The sequence below is a fragment of the Chelonia mydas genome, chromosome 17 (genome assembly GCF_015237465.2).
Source record: "Chelonia mydas isolate rCheMyd1 chromosome 17, rCheMyd1.pri.v2, whole genome shotgun sequence".
In the NCBI taxonomy this organism is placed as follows: domain Eukaryota; kingdom Metazoa; phylum Chordata; order Testudines; family Cheloniidae; genus Chelonia; species Chelonia mydas.
Genome location: NC_051257.2, coordinates 514,148 through 530,902, shown reverse-complemented (window position 1 = coordinate 530,902; position 16,755 = coordinate 514,148). Strand labels below are relative to the sequence as shown.

General features: G+C 54.1%; 1 protein-coding gene across 7 annotated transcripts; it reads left to right on the top strand.

The window, feature by feature from the left end:
* Positions 1-2,049: 2,049 nt before the first annotated feature.
* Positions 2,050-15,898, top strand: TLCD2 (TLC domain containing 2). 7 transcript variants are annotated; one of them, XM_043531264.1, is made up of 7 exons: positions 2,108-2,425; positions 3,755-3,837; positions 6,382-6,464; positions 10,398-10,855; positions 11,775-12,025; positions 12,535-12,651; positions 15,030-15,898. In XM_043531264.1, the coding sequence occupies exons 1-4, from the start codon at positions 2,244-2,246 to the stop codon at positions 10,773-10,775; spliced, it is 726 nt and encodes a 241-aa protein (XP_043387199.1). In that variant the 5' UTR covers positions 2,108-2,243; the 3' UTR covers positions 10,776-10,855; positions 11,775-12,025; positions 12,535-12,651; positions 15,030-15,898. The 7 variants fall into 7 exon arrangements, with proteins under 7 accessions (XP_037736357.1, XP_043387199.1, XP_043387198.1 ...); XM_043531263.1 differs by adding an exon at positions 13,323-13,431 and having other exon boundaries at positions 10,398-12,025; XM_043531260.1 differs by having other exon boundaries at positions 12,535-15,898.
* Positions 15,899-16,755: the final 857 nt, after the last annotated feature.

Here is a 16,755-nt window from a genome sequence, read left to right as displayed (position 1 = left end):
CCTCTGCTGGCATCTGGAGGCTCTGGGCAGCTGAGCATAGAATCGCAGGACTGGAAAGGACCTTAAGAGGTTGTCTAGTGTAGTCCCCTGCACTCTTGGCAGGACTAAGTATTATTTAGACCATCCCTGACAGGTGTTTGTCCAGCCTGCTCTTAAAAATTCCCAATGATGGAGATTCCACAACCTCCCTAGGCAATTTATTCCAGTGCTTAACCACCCTGACAGGAAGTTTTTCCGAATGTCCAACCTAAACCGCCCTTGCTGCAATTTAAGCCCGTTTCTTCTTGTCCTGTGCACTCCAGGTAGATATGTGCTAGGGTCTTCAGTCCATACCTGGAACAGCACAAAGGTTCCCTATCTAATCATATCGTCCCACGTCTCTTTCCAGAAAAGGTGACTTACCCCCAAGTCTCACTTCAACATGTAACAGAGTTTAGCCAAACCTGGACGAATGCTTCCAGTGCCTCGTATTTCTATTAATATACTAAAAGAAGGCAGTAATATATGGAGGAAGCTGCCAGCCATGGAATGTTTCCCCTGTCCACAAGCACGAGTATGGAGATAGAAAAGGAGTACTTGTGGCACCTTAGAGACTAACCAATTTATTTGAGCATAAGCTTTCGTGAGCTACAGCTCACTTCATCCGTAGCTCACGAAAGCTTATGCTCAAATAAATTGGTTAGTCTCTAAGGTGCCACAAGTACTCCTTTTCTTTTTGCGAATACAGACTAACACGGCTGTTACTCTGAGTACGGAGATGTGACTCAGAATATACTAGGCTGCTACCCCAAGGCCTCTCTTCTAATCTACTTCTATACGTTGGTGTGGGTGTTAGAGCTGTCCTAAGGGCTAATGGAGCAGGCTGACAGATTAAATGAAAGTACTTCATTGTAACTGTACATAGCTAAAGAGCCCTTCAACATCAGATACTCTTGCTAGTTTCTCTTTCTTCCTAGCTCATAAAGCTCTTTGGGAATTGTGTCTAGGTGTTTGTAGACCACCTGCTACAATGGAATCCTAACTCTGACTGTGCCCCTGGCTGGTCCTCCCAATCCCTATGGTATTGCCAATCCTAAGTGTGAAAAAAAAATAAGCCAGGCCCCCAAACATCATAAGCTTGTCTTAAAACTTGTGAGGTTTTCTAAAATAAAAATGTTGGTTTTGTAAGTCATGTTTTCAATTTATTTCCCCATGCCTATGAGGGCTAGAACCACAGTGTATGTATGGGAAAGTTTAAGTTCTCATTGACTCATTTGGCTGCAGGCACTGGAGCTATAAGAAAAATACTAGGGAGTAGGAGGCTCATAAGAAAGTGCTGAGTTGGCAACACTGCAAATGTCAATAAAATGTGCATGTGTGTGTGTTAGAGCCCTTCTGCGCTCCCTGTGTGGACGATGGGAGACTCCCTAAGCAATCCCCCTGGGCCAGGCGCCTAGCACCACAGGCCCCGCTTCTGGTCGGTCCCTGGGCATAGCTGGAGGAGACACGAGTGTCACGGAGTGTGGGGGAGTCCGGGGCCTGCACCCCTCTTCCTGGGATTCACAGACTCTCAGCTAGCCAGTAAAACGGAAGGTTTATTGGACAACAGGAACACAGTCCAAAACAGAGCTTGTGGGTACAACCAGGACCCCTCAGTCAAGTCCTTCTGTGGGGGCAGGGAGCTCAGACCCCAACCCTGGCGTTCCCTGCGTTCCACCACCCAGCCCCAAACTGAAACCAACCCGCCCGCTCCCCAGCAGGCTCCCTCCTGCAGCCTCTGTCCACATTCCCCGGCAGAGGTGTCACCTCCCCCTCCCGGCTCGGGGGACAGGCTCTCGGGTCCCCCCTCCCTGCTGCGTCACAGCGAGTAGGAATTTCGGCATCGCCCCATGGCTGGCGCCCCCCTTCCCGCAGTGCCGCCCGGAGCCGCTCCGAGCCCGGGCCCTGCGCCGGGCCGCGCTCGCCGCGCGCTTTCAAGGCAGGCGGGAGAGGCCCCCCCCGCGCCCCGCGGTGCCCAGCCCCGCCCCGGGGCGCGGCCCGGGCACACCCTGGGGCGGGGCCTGCGTGGCGCGTGGAGGGGCGGGGCCGCTCCGGGCCAATGGGAGGCCGCGGGACCGGGAGTTTGTTGGGTGGTTACAAGAAAGTTACACAAGGCTCGAAGCCGCCGCTGCCGCGTCCCAGCGCGGGGAAGGAGACGCAGCCGCGGCGGGGATCCCGGGCCCGCACTAGCCTCGCCGGCTCGGGCGAGCCCGGCTGCTGCCCCCATGGGGCCGAGCCCGGGGCTCCTGCTCATCGGCGGCTCCTTCGCGGCGTTCCGGCTGCTGAACCGCGGGCTGGAGCGGCTGGTGCCCCCGCCCCGCCCCGCGCTCCGCAACCGCTGGAAGTGGCGAAACATCTGGACCTCGTTCGCGCACAGCCTGCTGAGCGGCGCCGGGGCGCTGCTGGGGTGAGGGCCCGCGGGGCCGGGGCGCTGCTGGGGTGCGGGGCCGGGCGCGGGGCCGGGGCGCTGCTGGGGTGAGGGGCCGGGCGCGGGGCCGGGGCGGGGGCGGGGCGCTGCTGGGGTGAGGGGCCGCGGGCGGGGGGCGCGGGGCCGGGGCGCCGCTGGGGTGAGGGGCCGCGGGGCCGGGGGGTGCGCGGCTGGGGTGAGGGGCCGCGGGGCCGGGGGGTGCGCCGCTGGGGTGAGGGGCCGCGGGGCCGGGGGGTGCGCCGCTGGGGTGAGGGGCCGCGGGGCCGGGGGGTGCGCCGCTGGGGTGAGGGGCCGCGGGGCCGGGGGGTGCGCCGCTGGGGTGAGGGGCCGCGGGGCCGGGGCGTGCGCCGCTGGGGTGAGGGGCCGCGGGGCCGGGGCGTGCGCCGCTGGGGTGAGGGGCCGCGGGGCCGGGGCGTGCGCCGCTGGGGTGAGGGGCCGCGGGGCCGGGGCGTGCGCCGCTGGGGTGAGGGGCCGCGGGGCCGGGGCGCCGCTGGGGTGAGGGGCCGCGGGGCCGGGGCGCCGCTGGGGTGAGGGGCCGCGGGGCCGGGGCGCCGCTGGGGTGAGGGGCCGCGGGGCCGGGGCGCCGCTAGGGTGAGGGGCCGCGGGGGGTGAGGGGCCGCGGGGGGTGAGGGGCCGCGGGGGGTGAGGGGCCGGGGGGGGGCGCGGGGGGTGAGGGGCCGCGGGGGGCGAGGGGCCGGGGGGGGCGCGGGGGGCGAGGGGCCGGGGGGGGGCGCGGGGGGCGAGGGGCCGCGGGCGGGGGCCGCGGGGCCGGGGCGCCGCTGGGGTGAGGGGCCGGGGGGGCGCGGGGGGTGAGGGGCCGCGGGCGGGGGCCGGGGGGGCGCGGGGGGTGAGGGGCCGCGGAGCCGGGGCGCCGCTAGGGTGCGGGGCCGGGGCGCCGCTGGGGTGAGGGGGCGCGGGGGGTGAGGGGCCGCGGGGCCGGGGCGCCGCTGGGGTGAGGGGGCGCGGGGGGTGAGGGGCCGCGGGGCCGGGGCGCCGCTGGGGTGAGGGGGCGCGGGGGGTGAGGGGCCGCGGGGCCGGGGCGCCGCTGGGGTGCGGGGCCGGGGCGCCGCTGGGGTGAGGGGGCGCGGGGGGTGAGGGGCCGCGGGGCCGGGGCGCCGCTGGGGTGAGGGGGCGCGGGGGGTGAGGGGCCGCGGGGCCGGGGCGCCGCTGGGGTGCGGGGCCGGGGTGCCGCTGGGGTGAGGGGCCGCGGGCGGGGCCGGGCGCGGGGCGGGCCCGGGCACGTGCCGCGCGGGCGCCGCTGGAGCGGGGCTCGGCTCGGCTCTTCCCCTGCGCTCTCTTCCCCGGCAGGTTCTATCTCCACCCGCAGATGGCGGAGGACCTGATCGGAACTCACTCCCGGGCTGCGCACTGCGTGGTCTCGGTGTCCATAGGTGAGCGAGTCCCCGCAGCATCCCGCACCTGGCCTGGCGCTGGGCTAGGCTGGGGCAGCGTGTGGCAGCCCCGCTCACCCTCTGCGGTGGGTTTTGGGGGCTCTCCTTTCTACCGGCTGGGGCAATGCCCTGGCCCAGGGAGACTTTCCGGCTTCCTGGTGCGGCCTGGGGGTGCTGGGACCACTGTGGAGGGCGCCTGGGTTGGAGCAAGGCAAGTCTCGCCGGCTGGACGGGAATCTGAAGACCGTTTCTGGGGGAGGGGGCTGGCCGAGTGGCCCCACAGCAAAACAGGGGTCCTGGGTAGCAACCTGAAAGCTGATTCCAAGTGAGTCCCCACCCTGCGCTGGAACATGGCCCCAGAGCAGATTGTGTCCAGACTGCTGCAGGAACTGGGGGTCTTGGGGAAGGCCAGCCCTGGCTGCAAGTTTGTGTACAGGCTTTAATTGTCTGGATAGACCTTTGTTCCTTGAAGGGCAAAATCCCTTGGACTGGCCCAAAGCAATTCTTGCTGGGGTGTGCAGGCAGGAGCTGCGAACAGAGCATGTCTCTTTACAGTCCTTTGTTTTCCACTGTAAGAAGTTGTGATTGTTTGGCCTGAAAGTTCCTCCTTTGTCCTCCGGACCAGTGTTTTCTGACTTGTAACTGATCTGGTTTTCTTTTCACTGGTGAGATCCCAATAGCCCCTGAATCTCTGAGAACAAAAAAGTAAACGCAGACTTGCCTTGTACTGGGCCACCCTGGTCTGGTGATGTCTCTTTCTTGCTCTAGGCATATGATCGCCCTAAGCCAACAATTGCCCCATTCTCAGCAGGGACAGTGAGTTCCTTCTGCCGATCCATCCCTGTTGTTCCCTCCCCCATGTGGTTAGGTAGCGGCAGCACTGCTCCTTATTCCATGCTTTGCCTGCGGAACGGATGCTAACTGCAAGACCCAGAACGTTTGTCTGAATAGCTACTACCAAAGCATTGCACCTTAAAGAACTAGAGACAAAAGTTACTGATTCCAGACTGGGTAGAGACCCTAGGCAAGAAGACTCAATCCTGATTGCTGCCCTTCTTTATATGAGGGTAGTGGCCAGGTGTGGGGAGGTGTTCAGCAGTTCCATCAGCTGTGGGCTTTCATTGAGGTGCCTGTAGTAAATGTGGGGAGAGAGTGGGAGGGCAGCTTTGATGCCTTCCTAGGTTGTAAGGTCACACCAGGGCTGTTGCTGTCTGTGTTTTCAGACTGTGGGGAGCTGGGGCAGCTTTGAACTGATGTTGCATGCTCTGTGTGTGTATGGCGAAAGCGGCACCGAGCACAGAACTTGTTTCTGATCCTGGACTTTTGGACTCTCTCTTTGGCCTTGGAGTCACTTCACCTCTTGGTCGTTTCTTCATCCACAAAGGAAGCTAACACAGACCTTGTGTGAGGGTGGAGAAGATTGAGGTTGCAGCTTGCTCAGTATTTCTGTGTCTGATGTTTCTGGAGTGGGTGAAGTGTCAAAGTGCCCTTGACTTCCAGGCCGAGGTTCCTGGGCTGCAAGCTTGGTGGCAAGGCCTGCAGGGTCTTAGTGTGTTGAGGCTCTACACTCAGATTCCACTCACACTTTCTAATGGGAGGTGGTCCTTAAAGTCGAACGGGGACCCAGCAGACTTTCAAGTGGCTTACGGGTCCCCCTTCTTCTCCTGCTACGTTAACCCCGTAGTTTGTAGTAACAAACTCTTTTGCTGGGTGGGGAGGAATTGTGTATTAGGGTGTCTGGTTCTCCTCTGCCTACCCCCAAAGGTTGGCCATTCCAGATGGGCAGAATTACTTGTATGAAAAGTTATTCATTGGGACACTCTTCCCCAAAAACACCCAGGCTGGGATGGGACCCCGGGGTCTCCTCTCCCCAGCCCTTCCAGGAGGTACTACTGAAACTGACCATACTCCTTCAAGAGTGTGTGTCATATACTTCTGTTTGTTCATAAACCCTTGAGGATAGGGAGGGACTGTGACAGCCAGGCAATGGAAGCTATGGCCCAGGAAATAGAGAAGGATGCTAGGTGCAGCTGCTGGGTCTGGGGTTTGTGTGGGGAGGAGGGTGAGGCCAATGGTTTTCCCAGGAACAATCCTGGCAGAGTGCAGACTAAGGCTAGGAAAGCCATTAAACATATGTGAACACGTCTAGTCCAGTTTTAAGAAACTAGCAGAGATGTGTTAGGGAGCGATCATGCATTTCTAGGGAGATGAACGGGATGATCACGTAGGTCTCTTCCTTTCCAACATCTTTGAATCATGGGAGGTACCTGAAATGCAAAATAAGTTTTTCTTTATCCTGGGATCTGTGGTCCCAGCACTCCTGAAGGTAGCACAGAGCTCACGCAGGGCCCCAGAGCTCCTCAAGTGCAGAGCTCTTTGGCTCTAGTGTGGGTTTTTATACCATGCTCATCACCATGATATCTCAGCACTCAGCCCTTCTAGGGCTCCTGCGCTGAGCTCACACCCAGTTCTCTCCTCTGGAGTGGTAAGTGGCACTGAGTTGCTGTGGCGATTCCTGTTGATGGGAACTCTCTTCTTTCGCAGGATATTTTCTCCAAGATTTTGTGGATATGTTGTGTAATCAGAAGCTTCACCAGTCCTGGGAGCTGCTTTTCCATCACTCGGTGGTGAGTCTCCACTTGTCACTATGGGAAGGAGTTCAGGATGAATGGCCTCACTATTCTGAAGACAAGTCAGTCAGTTGGCTGGCAGGGACTGGACATCTGACCAGTTCACTGAGGCAGAGCCTGATCACCATTGGCCTCTTGTGGACAGTCCTCGAGGCCTGAAGGGAGCTGTGTTCAGCTTCTGCTTCTGCTGGAATACTTTAGTTCTATCTGGTGCAAGATATCTGCATTTGGTTTCACTAATCTTGAAACTAGGCATGACGCTCCTGGATCCTTGTGGCTGGAGATGATCAGAGTAATTACAATTGCTGTCTCCTGGGCTAGGGCTTCTCCTCACTCTGAGTTAACAGGCTAATGGCAGCCATGAGGAACAGGATGGGGGAGGAGGGGTGCCCCCATTAGATTCTAAAATATGTACCCCTGAATTCCCTCTCCACCTCTGCATGGGGGAAGTGAGAGAATATGCAGTGCCCGCTCACACATTCTGCTGAGTTGGGCAGGGTAGAAGGGGGGCATATAAACTTGAGAGGGCTGAGAGAGAGAGACAGTAGCGGGACAGAGGAAATAGTGAGATGAAGTGAGGAGAAAAAGGGATGTGCCAGTCTCACTCCTCCAGCTATTAACTATCAAAGAGCCAATAAGCGGGGTGGAGAATGTGCCCATCAGGTCCTTAATCAGCAGAGAGGAGAATGTCCAAGGGAAAAGGGGACAGCAAAAGTCAACTGCCAGTATGAAGTGCTCTCTTGAAAGAGAGGGGAAGGGGCAGAGAGGAGTGGAGGGAAGGGGGAAGGCAAGAGAAGGAAGAACAAAAGTGAGGGAGACAATTGACAGTAATTTTTTCTTACCATGAGTCCCTCCTGGTACTAAAGCTGATGATGCTAATTTTGATGTGCGCATGAGCCTGTCTCATCTGTGCGCATTCTGCATCACTCTCACCCAAGTCCCACTCTCTCTGGTAAAACTGGGGGTGCTCTAGTGCCAGGGGAGCAACCCCTTCTGCTCACAGAAGGAGCTGAGGGTGATGTCATGGGGTGGAGAAAGTAGAAGGCTGGAAGCCTGTTCTCATTGCAGACTCCCAGGCTGAGGCTGTTTCATAACTAATAAATCCAGTGTTACGCAAACAGTGACCCGAGCTTTCTGCTAGGATGGGAGGCAGCCCATCCCATCTCATATCTGCTTCACACAACTTGAATTTCTGCCAAGAGAGGTCATTGAACCAGTTCCCTCCACATACCTTTCCTGGAATCTCACTTCTTTACCTCTGAGTGAGTTCAGGGTCCCAGTGTGGGGGACTCTGCTCTTTCCATTCAGTGCACTGATCTCCCTAGGCACGGGCGACTTAGTAAAGGGGCTTGGGGTCTGTGTGAGCTGACACACTCCAGCATTTGAACTGCAGAACAAAATCCAAACAACTTGCTTGCTCCTCATCAGCTGTCCCCCAATATCTCACCCCCACCAGTCCCTTCCTGCACTGGCTATGGGCTCAGGCTGTGCCCAGAACACACAAGAGCCAATAAAACCTGCACTCGGGGCTTAAATTCAGCTGGAGCTGTCCAGAGTGGAGCTCTGGTAAATATTTTCAAACCGTGACTCCAGCTTGATGCTGTTGTGGTTCTCAACTGGGGGGTCTGTGGCCCTTTGGGGGGGGCACAAGTCAGTTTCAGGGGGGTTGTGGGGCTTCGGGGCACCCCCTGTGGAGCTGAACCCCTTAGTCCCATGGTGCCCCCTGTGGAGAATGGGGGGAGAAGGGGCATGGTGGACTCTGGGAAATACTCTGAGAATTTAAGCCCTGTCTGCACTTCTTACCCAGCAGTAGGGGAGAGAAAACAGAGGTAAATGCAGAGGGCAGTGGGGAGCTCCAGTGAGGGTGAACCAGGGCCCGGGCAGTAACTGTACCATGGTGCCTGCCTGGCTGTTTGGGGCCTCAGTCCCTGTTGACTGTAGTGGGAGGGTGCTGAGGAATGGGCTGAATAACAGCTCATGAACATTTTTCATTTCCCTCTATGGGTGCAGGGTAGAAGCAGGAGTATCTGGTAGGGGGCAGGGTGTGGCAGGCAGATGTGAGAAAGGTCCTGTGCTGGAATCTATGGGAGGAGCTTGGGGGCGCTCCAGAGGGTGAGGGTGATTTGGTGCAGTGGTTAGACCTTCTCCTCTCACAGGCTCCAGCATGGGCCCTACCTGCTGTGTCATCTGGGCTTGCTGCTGGATGGGTCAAAAGGTCATTGCAATAATACATCTAATTCAGGCCAAGCCAGGGAGCTTAACCAGCAGGGAGCAAATAATCTCATTAAAGAGCCCGTGCAGAGGGCAGCACTGATGGAATAAATGATAGGTAGGGGCCCTAACTCTTTCTCTCAGGCACACAGATCTCTCTTCCCCATGACCTCTGGAGGGAGCAGGGAGCATGAAACACTTCCTGCTTCTCCACCCTTGCAGCTTCTCATCCCAGTCCCCTGGGGAAGAGTGCAGTGCTCAGTCTTGCCCTTTCTATTGGGCATCTCTCACTGTGTGTGACTTGTTTCAGAGTAACAGCCGTGTTAGGCTGTATTAGCAAAAAGAAAAGGAGTACTTGTGGCACCTTAGAGACTAACCAATTTATTTGAGCATAAGCTTTCGTGAGCTACAGCTCACTTCATCGGATGCATACTGTGGAAAGCATAGAAGATCCTTTTATATACACACAAAGCATGAAAAAATACCTATTTTTCATGCTTTGTGTGTATATAAAAAGATCTTCTACACTTTCCACAGTATGCATCCGATGAAGTGAGCTGTAGCTCACGAAAGCTTATGCTCAAATAAATTGGTTAGTCTCTAAGGTGCCACAAGTACTCCTTTTCTTTTTGTGTGTGACTTGTGCCTGGTATTTCCTTCCTTGAGTGGCTGTAACTTTTCAGTGAGGGGGCTGCAGGGCTGTCCGGAGTGCACAAAAGTTCCTTAATCCCTTGAGAGAGAGAGAGTCGGTCGTTGGGGGGGAACTCCCTGAGCTCCTCTGTGTGCTGTTCAGTTCGATCACTAACTGTTACCCTAGGCTATGAGTTTTCCCTTCTCACCTTGCTGCTCAGCTGTTTTTCCTGTTTGCTGAGTGCTAGGAAATTCCTGTTGGAGTGGGGCCAACTTTCCCTACTTGGGGCCCAAATGACATTCCCCAGGCCACAAATGCAGGGCTAGGTCTCTGGCTGCAATAGCTGCTCCTGGTGTTCCTTTCTCCTCTTACGTATTGAGGGCCTAGCACCTCAGTTTGCCCTTCCTCATTCATTTGTTCAGCTTACATCAGAAGAGGTTGTCTGGCTCTGTACAAAGGGATGGGATGATACCAGCAGGCTATTGACTTGATGGAAAAGTAATGGGGATCAGGGTCCTGCAGGGTTTACAGCACGAAAACAGAGCTTCTATGCCCTGCAGGGAGGGCTGTCATAGGGTCCCTTATTCAGGGGCAGTTGGTATTTTGGGTCCCTGGATGTCTCTATTTTAAAAACAAGAAACCTTCCAGGAGTCCAGGGGCTAGTTAGACCATTGACAAATCTTGGATTTTAAGAGTTTACAAAAGTAAAATTTCGCTGCTGTTTCAGTCTTTTGCACTGATTTATACAAAGGATGAGGACTCACCAAACTGCTGCTGTTCCACTGCTTAGCCATGGGTAACTTTGTACATGTTTTGGCCTTTCTGACAATGATTTGGGGCCCCTGGAAGACAGTTGGGAAAGGCAAATGACCCCTTTGCCCCCGGAAGCACCGGGCCTGCCAGCAGGCAAGAAAGACTTTGGGGGGTGTAGTCCTGCATGGCAGCCGCTGCCTCTTTCGTCCGCATCAGTGCCACTTTGTTGAGTGTGGTGGACGAGAACTAGTTTCTGACAGGTAACTTCACCATTTCCCTGCCCTGGGGCAGGTGATCAGACTGTTGGCTAACCCCTTCTTCTCTCTCATATTCAGGTGATTATCTGCTTTAGCGTGGCAGTGCTGGTTCATCGGTATATTGGATTCGCTCTTGTGGCTTTGCTTGTAGAGATTAACTCCATCTTCCTGCATCTGCGACAGATCCTTCTAATGGCCAACCTGCTGCACACCACCTGTTACCGCCTCAACAGTATCATAAATCTGGGCACCTACGTAGTGTTTCGCATCACCACGCTGGCCTGGATGACACGCTGGCTGGTCCTAAACCGTGAAAACATACCACTGGCAACATATACTGTGGGCACAGTGGGCATGGCCATCATGACACCCATGAACATCATCCTCTTCTACCGCTTATTGCGCAGTGACTTCCTTAAGTCCAGCCGGGAGGCATGGCGGGAGAAGGAGAAATAGTCCTGTCCCGAACCCCCAGCAGGCTGTCCAGGAAATCAGCAGCCCAGGGGACAGAGAGGGGGGACTGCAGCCAACGGAGAGTAAGCACTGATGTGGACAGGAGCGTGTCACTATCTTGTTTGAAGGAAAGGTGGACAATTACAGTCCTTTCTAGATGAGATTCTTGGGCTTTCCTGGGGTCGCAGTTGCTTTAGAACACCACCTGACAGTTGTGGGGAGACCGAGTGGACACTGCAGGGAAGGAAGGCCTTTCCGGGCCAGAATTCAGGGCTTTGTTTTCCCCCTGCACCCTCTGATGGGATGATTGGTTGACAGGTGGCTGCTTGAGGGAGCTCTGAAGAGGATCCTGCAGCAGCATGGGGCAGTGGCCTAGATGAGAAGAGAGGACAGAGTTGTCCTTCCTACAGTAGTGATGTGTGAACTTTCAAAAAGCTAAGAGGATTTTCTAGCTCCTTGTCTCTGCGCACTGGGTTGGAAATCCTATGGGCTCTCTAGGTACCTGCATGGTCTATGTCACCATAATTCATAAGAGTTAAAAGTATCAGAACAATTTCTCCCAAGCCCCACACTGTTTGTGAAATCTCAGAGGGAGGGCTAAGCTGAACGGCTACAGTTTGCATTTGGCTCTTAACCTGTGAGGCCTGTGGTCTCATCTCTTGCAGGCCTGAGGGGCACCTTCCAATTCCTGCCCTTGTGATAGTTCTCTTCTGCACTTATGAGCCTCTTAGGGGCTGACACGTTAATTGTCCCAGAGGAACATAGCTGTGTTGGGAGGTCATGGTAATGGAGTGAGATGAACTCTTGGGTAGGTTGAGCCAATCCATGGTGGGGGGGGGTTTGAATATCAGGACAGAAAGCTTTAATTGGATGCTTTTTGGAAGAGAGCTAGTGCAGAGCAAAGGGGTGAGGTTGAGGGAGCTCTATCAGAATTTTCAGTTTCATTCCTAGATGTAATAAGTTGCAGTAACTAAGTCTTGAATCACTGTGTCTTTGTCTAAGAGGATGGTGTGGAATCTTTTGACCAGCTGCAGAGAGGACGTGGATGTCTTGCAGATGTGGCTCTTGGGCATCTAAAAGGTGTAAAGAGTCCAGCAGGCTCTGGAGGTTGTGAACCCAATTAACAATCTGTGGACGGACTTCTGTGCCATTCTGTGCTCCTGTCTTGGAGCAGCCTTTGCCATGAGGACAAACAGGAGGAAAGTGGGCAAAAGAAGTGACTTGGATTTCTTGAACCTCAGAGAAAAGTTGGGGTGGGTGTGTGTGGGGGTGGTGGTGGTGGTATGAAGTTGTCATGGACTCCTCCCAGCCCTAGCATCCTGCCCCATGTGCTCCTGCCACCCTTGCTTTGACTGACTTTGAGTTGTGGGGGAGGGGAGGGAGATGGAGTCTGGCAGGACTTTTAAAGTTTTTCCTGTTTAAGTTTTTAAACCCTTTTTACATCCATCCTTGTTCATCAGACTCTCAGGTGACACAGCAGCCCTCTGGTCAGCCTCCTAGATCCTGGTAAAATCTTTACAGGGCTAGATGTCCCCTGGGGCAGAACTCCACTCCCCCTGGGTCCCAAGTGTGGCAGTGGTTTTCGGTCTCAGTGTAGTTTTCTGACCAAACCCTTTCTTTAGATGAGCCCTCTGTATAGAAGGGGGAGCCCAGGCTCACGTGTACCAGCTCTAAGAAATCTGTTAGGTCCAGCAGCAGTCCTGAATTGAAGGGCTCACAACCATTCTCCTTTCACTTGAAATCCCTTGTTTGGTTTTGACAGTGCAGGGGGACAGTCTGAAACAACTGGCTATGAAATGCTGAGACTGAGACCCCCGTCTTCTAGGAAGGCATGTGGAATTTCAGCAAGTTAAAAGGCAGCAAAATCTGAGGAATCCAGGTATGTTCCTCTCCATGGTGGGGAGAAAACAAACTCTGTGTGGGGGCAGCCATCAGTTGGGAACTAAGTGTGGCCAGACCTGCATTGGTTTCCATTTGTTCTGCAGGCTGGGAAGTGCAGCGAAGCCTGCAGGTGCAGGCGAGAATCTCGAGTTTAGGGTTTTGGTTTGTCACCAGTAGGAAAACTGCTCAGCAGATAATCTTACCCCACTGGGCATGTGAGCCTGTGACTCTTGGTGTCCCCATAGAAGTCATGATGTGATGAAGTGCCACCAGCTATGTTATGTCCAGTTCCCACTTACAGCACTCATGGCAGAGATGGCAGCCAGCCCTTTCTCCTTGGATTCGCCCTGTCTGTGTCCAGTTCTGTATAGCAAGTGAACTCTGCTCTAGCTGCTGAGTGATTTATTTGAATTACCATAGGACCTAGGAGCCCCAGTTGTGGAGCAGGACCCCACCGCGCTAGGTGCTGTACAAACACAGAACAAAAAGATGGTGCTTGCCCCAAAGAGGTTCCAATCTAAATACCAATAAAGTCTGAGTTAGCGTTTGCCAGCGTGTGCTCAGACGCAGAGCCAGAGGTTTAGATGGGCCTACATCCTGGATTGAGTTCTGTTCTAAACTGTATTTTGTTGCCCTTCGGGGCAGCATGCTGCCTCTTCTCTCCTCCAGTCTGACTTCCCCACTTCACTGCACTGCAACTCCTCTCCCAAGTCCTTCGTGACACCTCCTCAGGCCAGTGGCCTGACAAAGGTGATCGTTCCTTCCTGGGTGCCTGCAGGTCAGTGCTCCTCTGGGTGATCCTTCATCATGTCCTCCCCTTCCCCTCTGGCAGAGCTGCTCAGAGGTTTTTGCTTGGCCCCATAACTTGGCTTCCTGTATTTCCCAACTATAATTACTCCAAAGACTGCCAGCAGTGGCAACTGAGAATCATTTACTATCCTGCTGTTCCAGCCACATCTTCCTTCAGTATGGCTTCCTTTCTTCTACATGTAGCTCAAACTTCATCACCACTCATCTCCTGCCTACATATCTACTCTCCTTCCTTCCCCCCTGCCATGCTCTGTTTTGACTAAAAGCTTCTTTCCTAACCACTCCCTTTCAACCATGGGTTGAATTGGGCCAGTTCATCAAGCTGGTATGTTTGTTTTTGAATGTGAACTGAATGCAGCGATGTCCAAGTCTTCAGACAGCCTGGAACAGCACATCAGAGAAGTGTGAAGTGCCCTCTTTTTTCAGTGCTGTTTTAGCTCTAAAACTGACCAATAATTTAAATACCAAAACTTAACTGTTTAATTGCTGATCAGCACATGTAAGAAAGGAGGAGGAATATCATAGTATTAAGATCTGTACAATCTGCTGTGAGTGATAACTTATCTTGGTTTCACATATGAGGGAGCTTGGGGTGTGCCTAGAGCTGAGGAGACTGCAACCCCTTGTTTTTTGTATTTGATCCCTGGAGCCACCCAGCTGTAAGGCAGTACTGAGCCCAGCAGAGTATGCATAATCACGTTAAATGTCTGTGCAATCTGGGAGTGATCTCAGTTTGGTCCCCAAGTGGGTGATACTTAGTTTCACTGTTTCCTTCCCCAATTCAGCTCTTGCTCCTGACTCTGCCTTCCATACTATCTCACATGCCTGCCTTCAATCCTTACAATCCTGTTCTGTGATGTATTCTGCCTACTGTGGCAAATTGCCAGCACTACTATGATGGGTCTCATGCTTTCTCTTCTTGGGGGGGGGGGGGAGATTCAGGGCACCATTTCTTGCCCCTGAACTGGGGTATTAACTGCCCCACTAGTGTCCTAGTGGAGAGGGAGGGACCCAGGTCTGCCCTCTACTCCAGGTCCCAGCCCAGGGGCCCTAGAGATAGCAGTAAACCACTTGAACTAGCGGTTCCTTCCCCTGGGATACTTCCCTCTCCTGCTCTTCAGCTTGTGGGGCTTCCTGCCATCCCTCTGCACAAACCAGGTGTCCCTTTACCTAGGGTCTTGGTCGTCTTAACCCACCGCAGCACTTCTCCAAACTCTCCTCTGCTTCCCTCCAAACTGCTCTTTGCTCCAATGTCAATCCACTCTGCTTCAACTTCTCCCCTTGTCTGATTGAAGCAGGGGTTTTTTATCAGGTTACTGGCTTCAGGTGCTCTAATTGGCGTCAGGTGCTTTAATTAATCTATAGCAAACTTTCTTCCCTCTACAGGGAAGAGGGCTCCCTTCTGACACTCTCCTGCTGCCCTCTGGCCATGCTGTATCACGCTACCTATTAGTCTTTCTATAGTAATTTGTTTTATGTTCTCCCAATCTCTAGAGAATGTAATTTTGTTGAGTCAGATACTTGTTTGTTACCTCCCTTTAATCATGTGGCATTGTTTACTCACAGCATTCTATGCTCTGGCTAGATCCCTGTATAGACTAAAGGGATCTCAACATCTTCCCTGGCAGAGCACCCAGGATTTATCTAGGGTACCTCAAATGTAGGGACACTGAAATCAGGAAGTCTCTGTAGAGGGCTTGGGACCCTCTGATGGACACTGGGGAAACCAAAGATACTGTGATATTCTGAGAGATTCATCTAATAAGTGTGTGCAGATCACCTACAATGGGAATGCTAAGGAGTGGGCGATATGATGGATTTTCAGTTTGGTATGTGGCCAGTTGCTACCTACAAGCAGACTCTGATGCTATTTGGTCCTGCTCCAAGTTGACAGTCCTGGGATGAAGAGCTACAGGGATGGGGACTCCTGGTCCCAGTGAGAAGGATAACAGTGCATTGGGACCTGTAAGAACCAGGATTGGGATCTCTGCCATGAACCCATCTTTGTGATGATTGCCAGCTCTAGAGGAGAGCGGGGGCCAAACTTGCTTTCACTGCCTCATACCTTCTGATTCATTCAGAAACACTGACTTCACACCTGCTTCAAGGTTCCTCTGTTGTACTGTGTTAAGGACTAAGGCCCTGATCTGGTGAGATGCTGAATGACCTGAATTCCCGATGTGACGAAGCAGGAACGTTCTTAATGTTTTCTCTGAATACTGTGTGGGTGCCTCAGTTTCCCCCATGCAGTTCTTAAGTATCTAGGTGGTGGAATAAGGGCGTGTGATTGTTGCAGAGCTGTAGAGGGGCTGCACAGAGAATGGCCGACACCCTATCTCCTGTCCGCTGATGGCCTGGACCCCTCTCCTCTGCAAAGGTGCCAACTGAAGGTGTTGGAGAACAGAGAGATCAGGTGACCTCGTGGCCTGGGAAAGAGACAAAGGCTGGAAGAGGAGCCGGTGGGAGACTGTTGGAGAGAGTTTCAGTTTTGGAGCTGGCTGGGGAAATGGAGGGAGGGCCAGATTGGCCTCTGGCCTCCCTGCTCCCTGAAGATGGACCTGACTGAGGGGTCCTGGTCTCTGTACCTACAAACTCCGTTTTAGACCATGTTCCTGTCTAATAAACCTCCTGTTTTACTGGCTGGCTGAGAGTCATGTCTGACTGTGGAATTGAGGTGCAGGACCCTCTGGCTTCCCCAGGAGTCCTGCATGTGCGAACTCGCTGTGGGAAGCGCATGGTGTGCAAGGGGATGCTGAATGCTCCGAGGTCAGACCCAGGAAGGTGGAAGCTATGTGAGCTTTTGGCCCTGGAGACAGTCTGCTCACAGAGAGGAGGCTCCCCCAGAGTCCTGACTGGCTTCGTAGGGAGTAGTTCCAGAGCATTGCCCGGTGAAGCCCTGACACCTTGAGCACCTCCCTAATGTGGTGTGCTGAGGACCTGATCTAGGAAGGTTGTCAGTGTTTTGTGGATTTAAGAAATACATTAATCTTATTTGCAAAAAGAACAGGAGGACTTGTGGCACCTTAGAGACTAACAAATGTATTAGAGCATAAGCTTTCGTGGGCTATAGCCCACTTCATTGGATGCATAGAATGGAACATATAGTAAGAAGATAGATATATAGATATAGATAAGTTAGAAGTTGCCATACAAACTGTGAGAGGCTAATTAGTTAAGATGCGCTATTATCAGCAGGAGGAAAAAACTTTTGTAGTGATAATCAAGATGACCCATTTAGACAGTTGACAAGAAGGTGTGAGGATACTCAGGGAAAAAGAAAAGGAGTACTTGT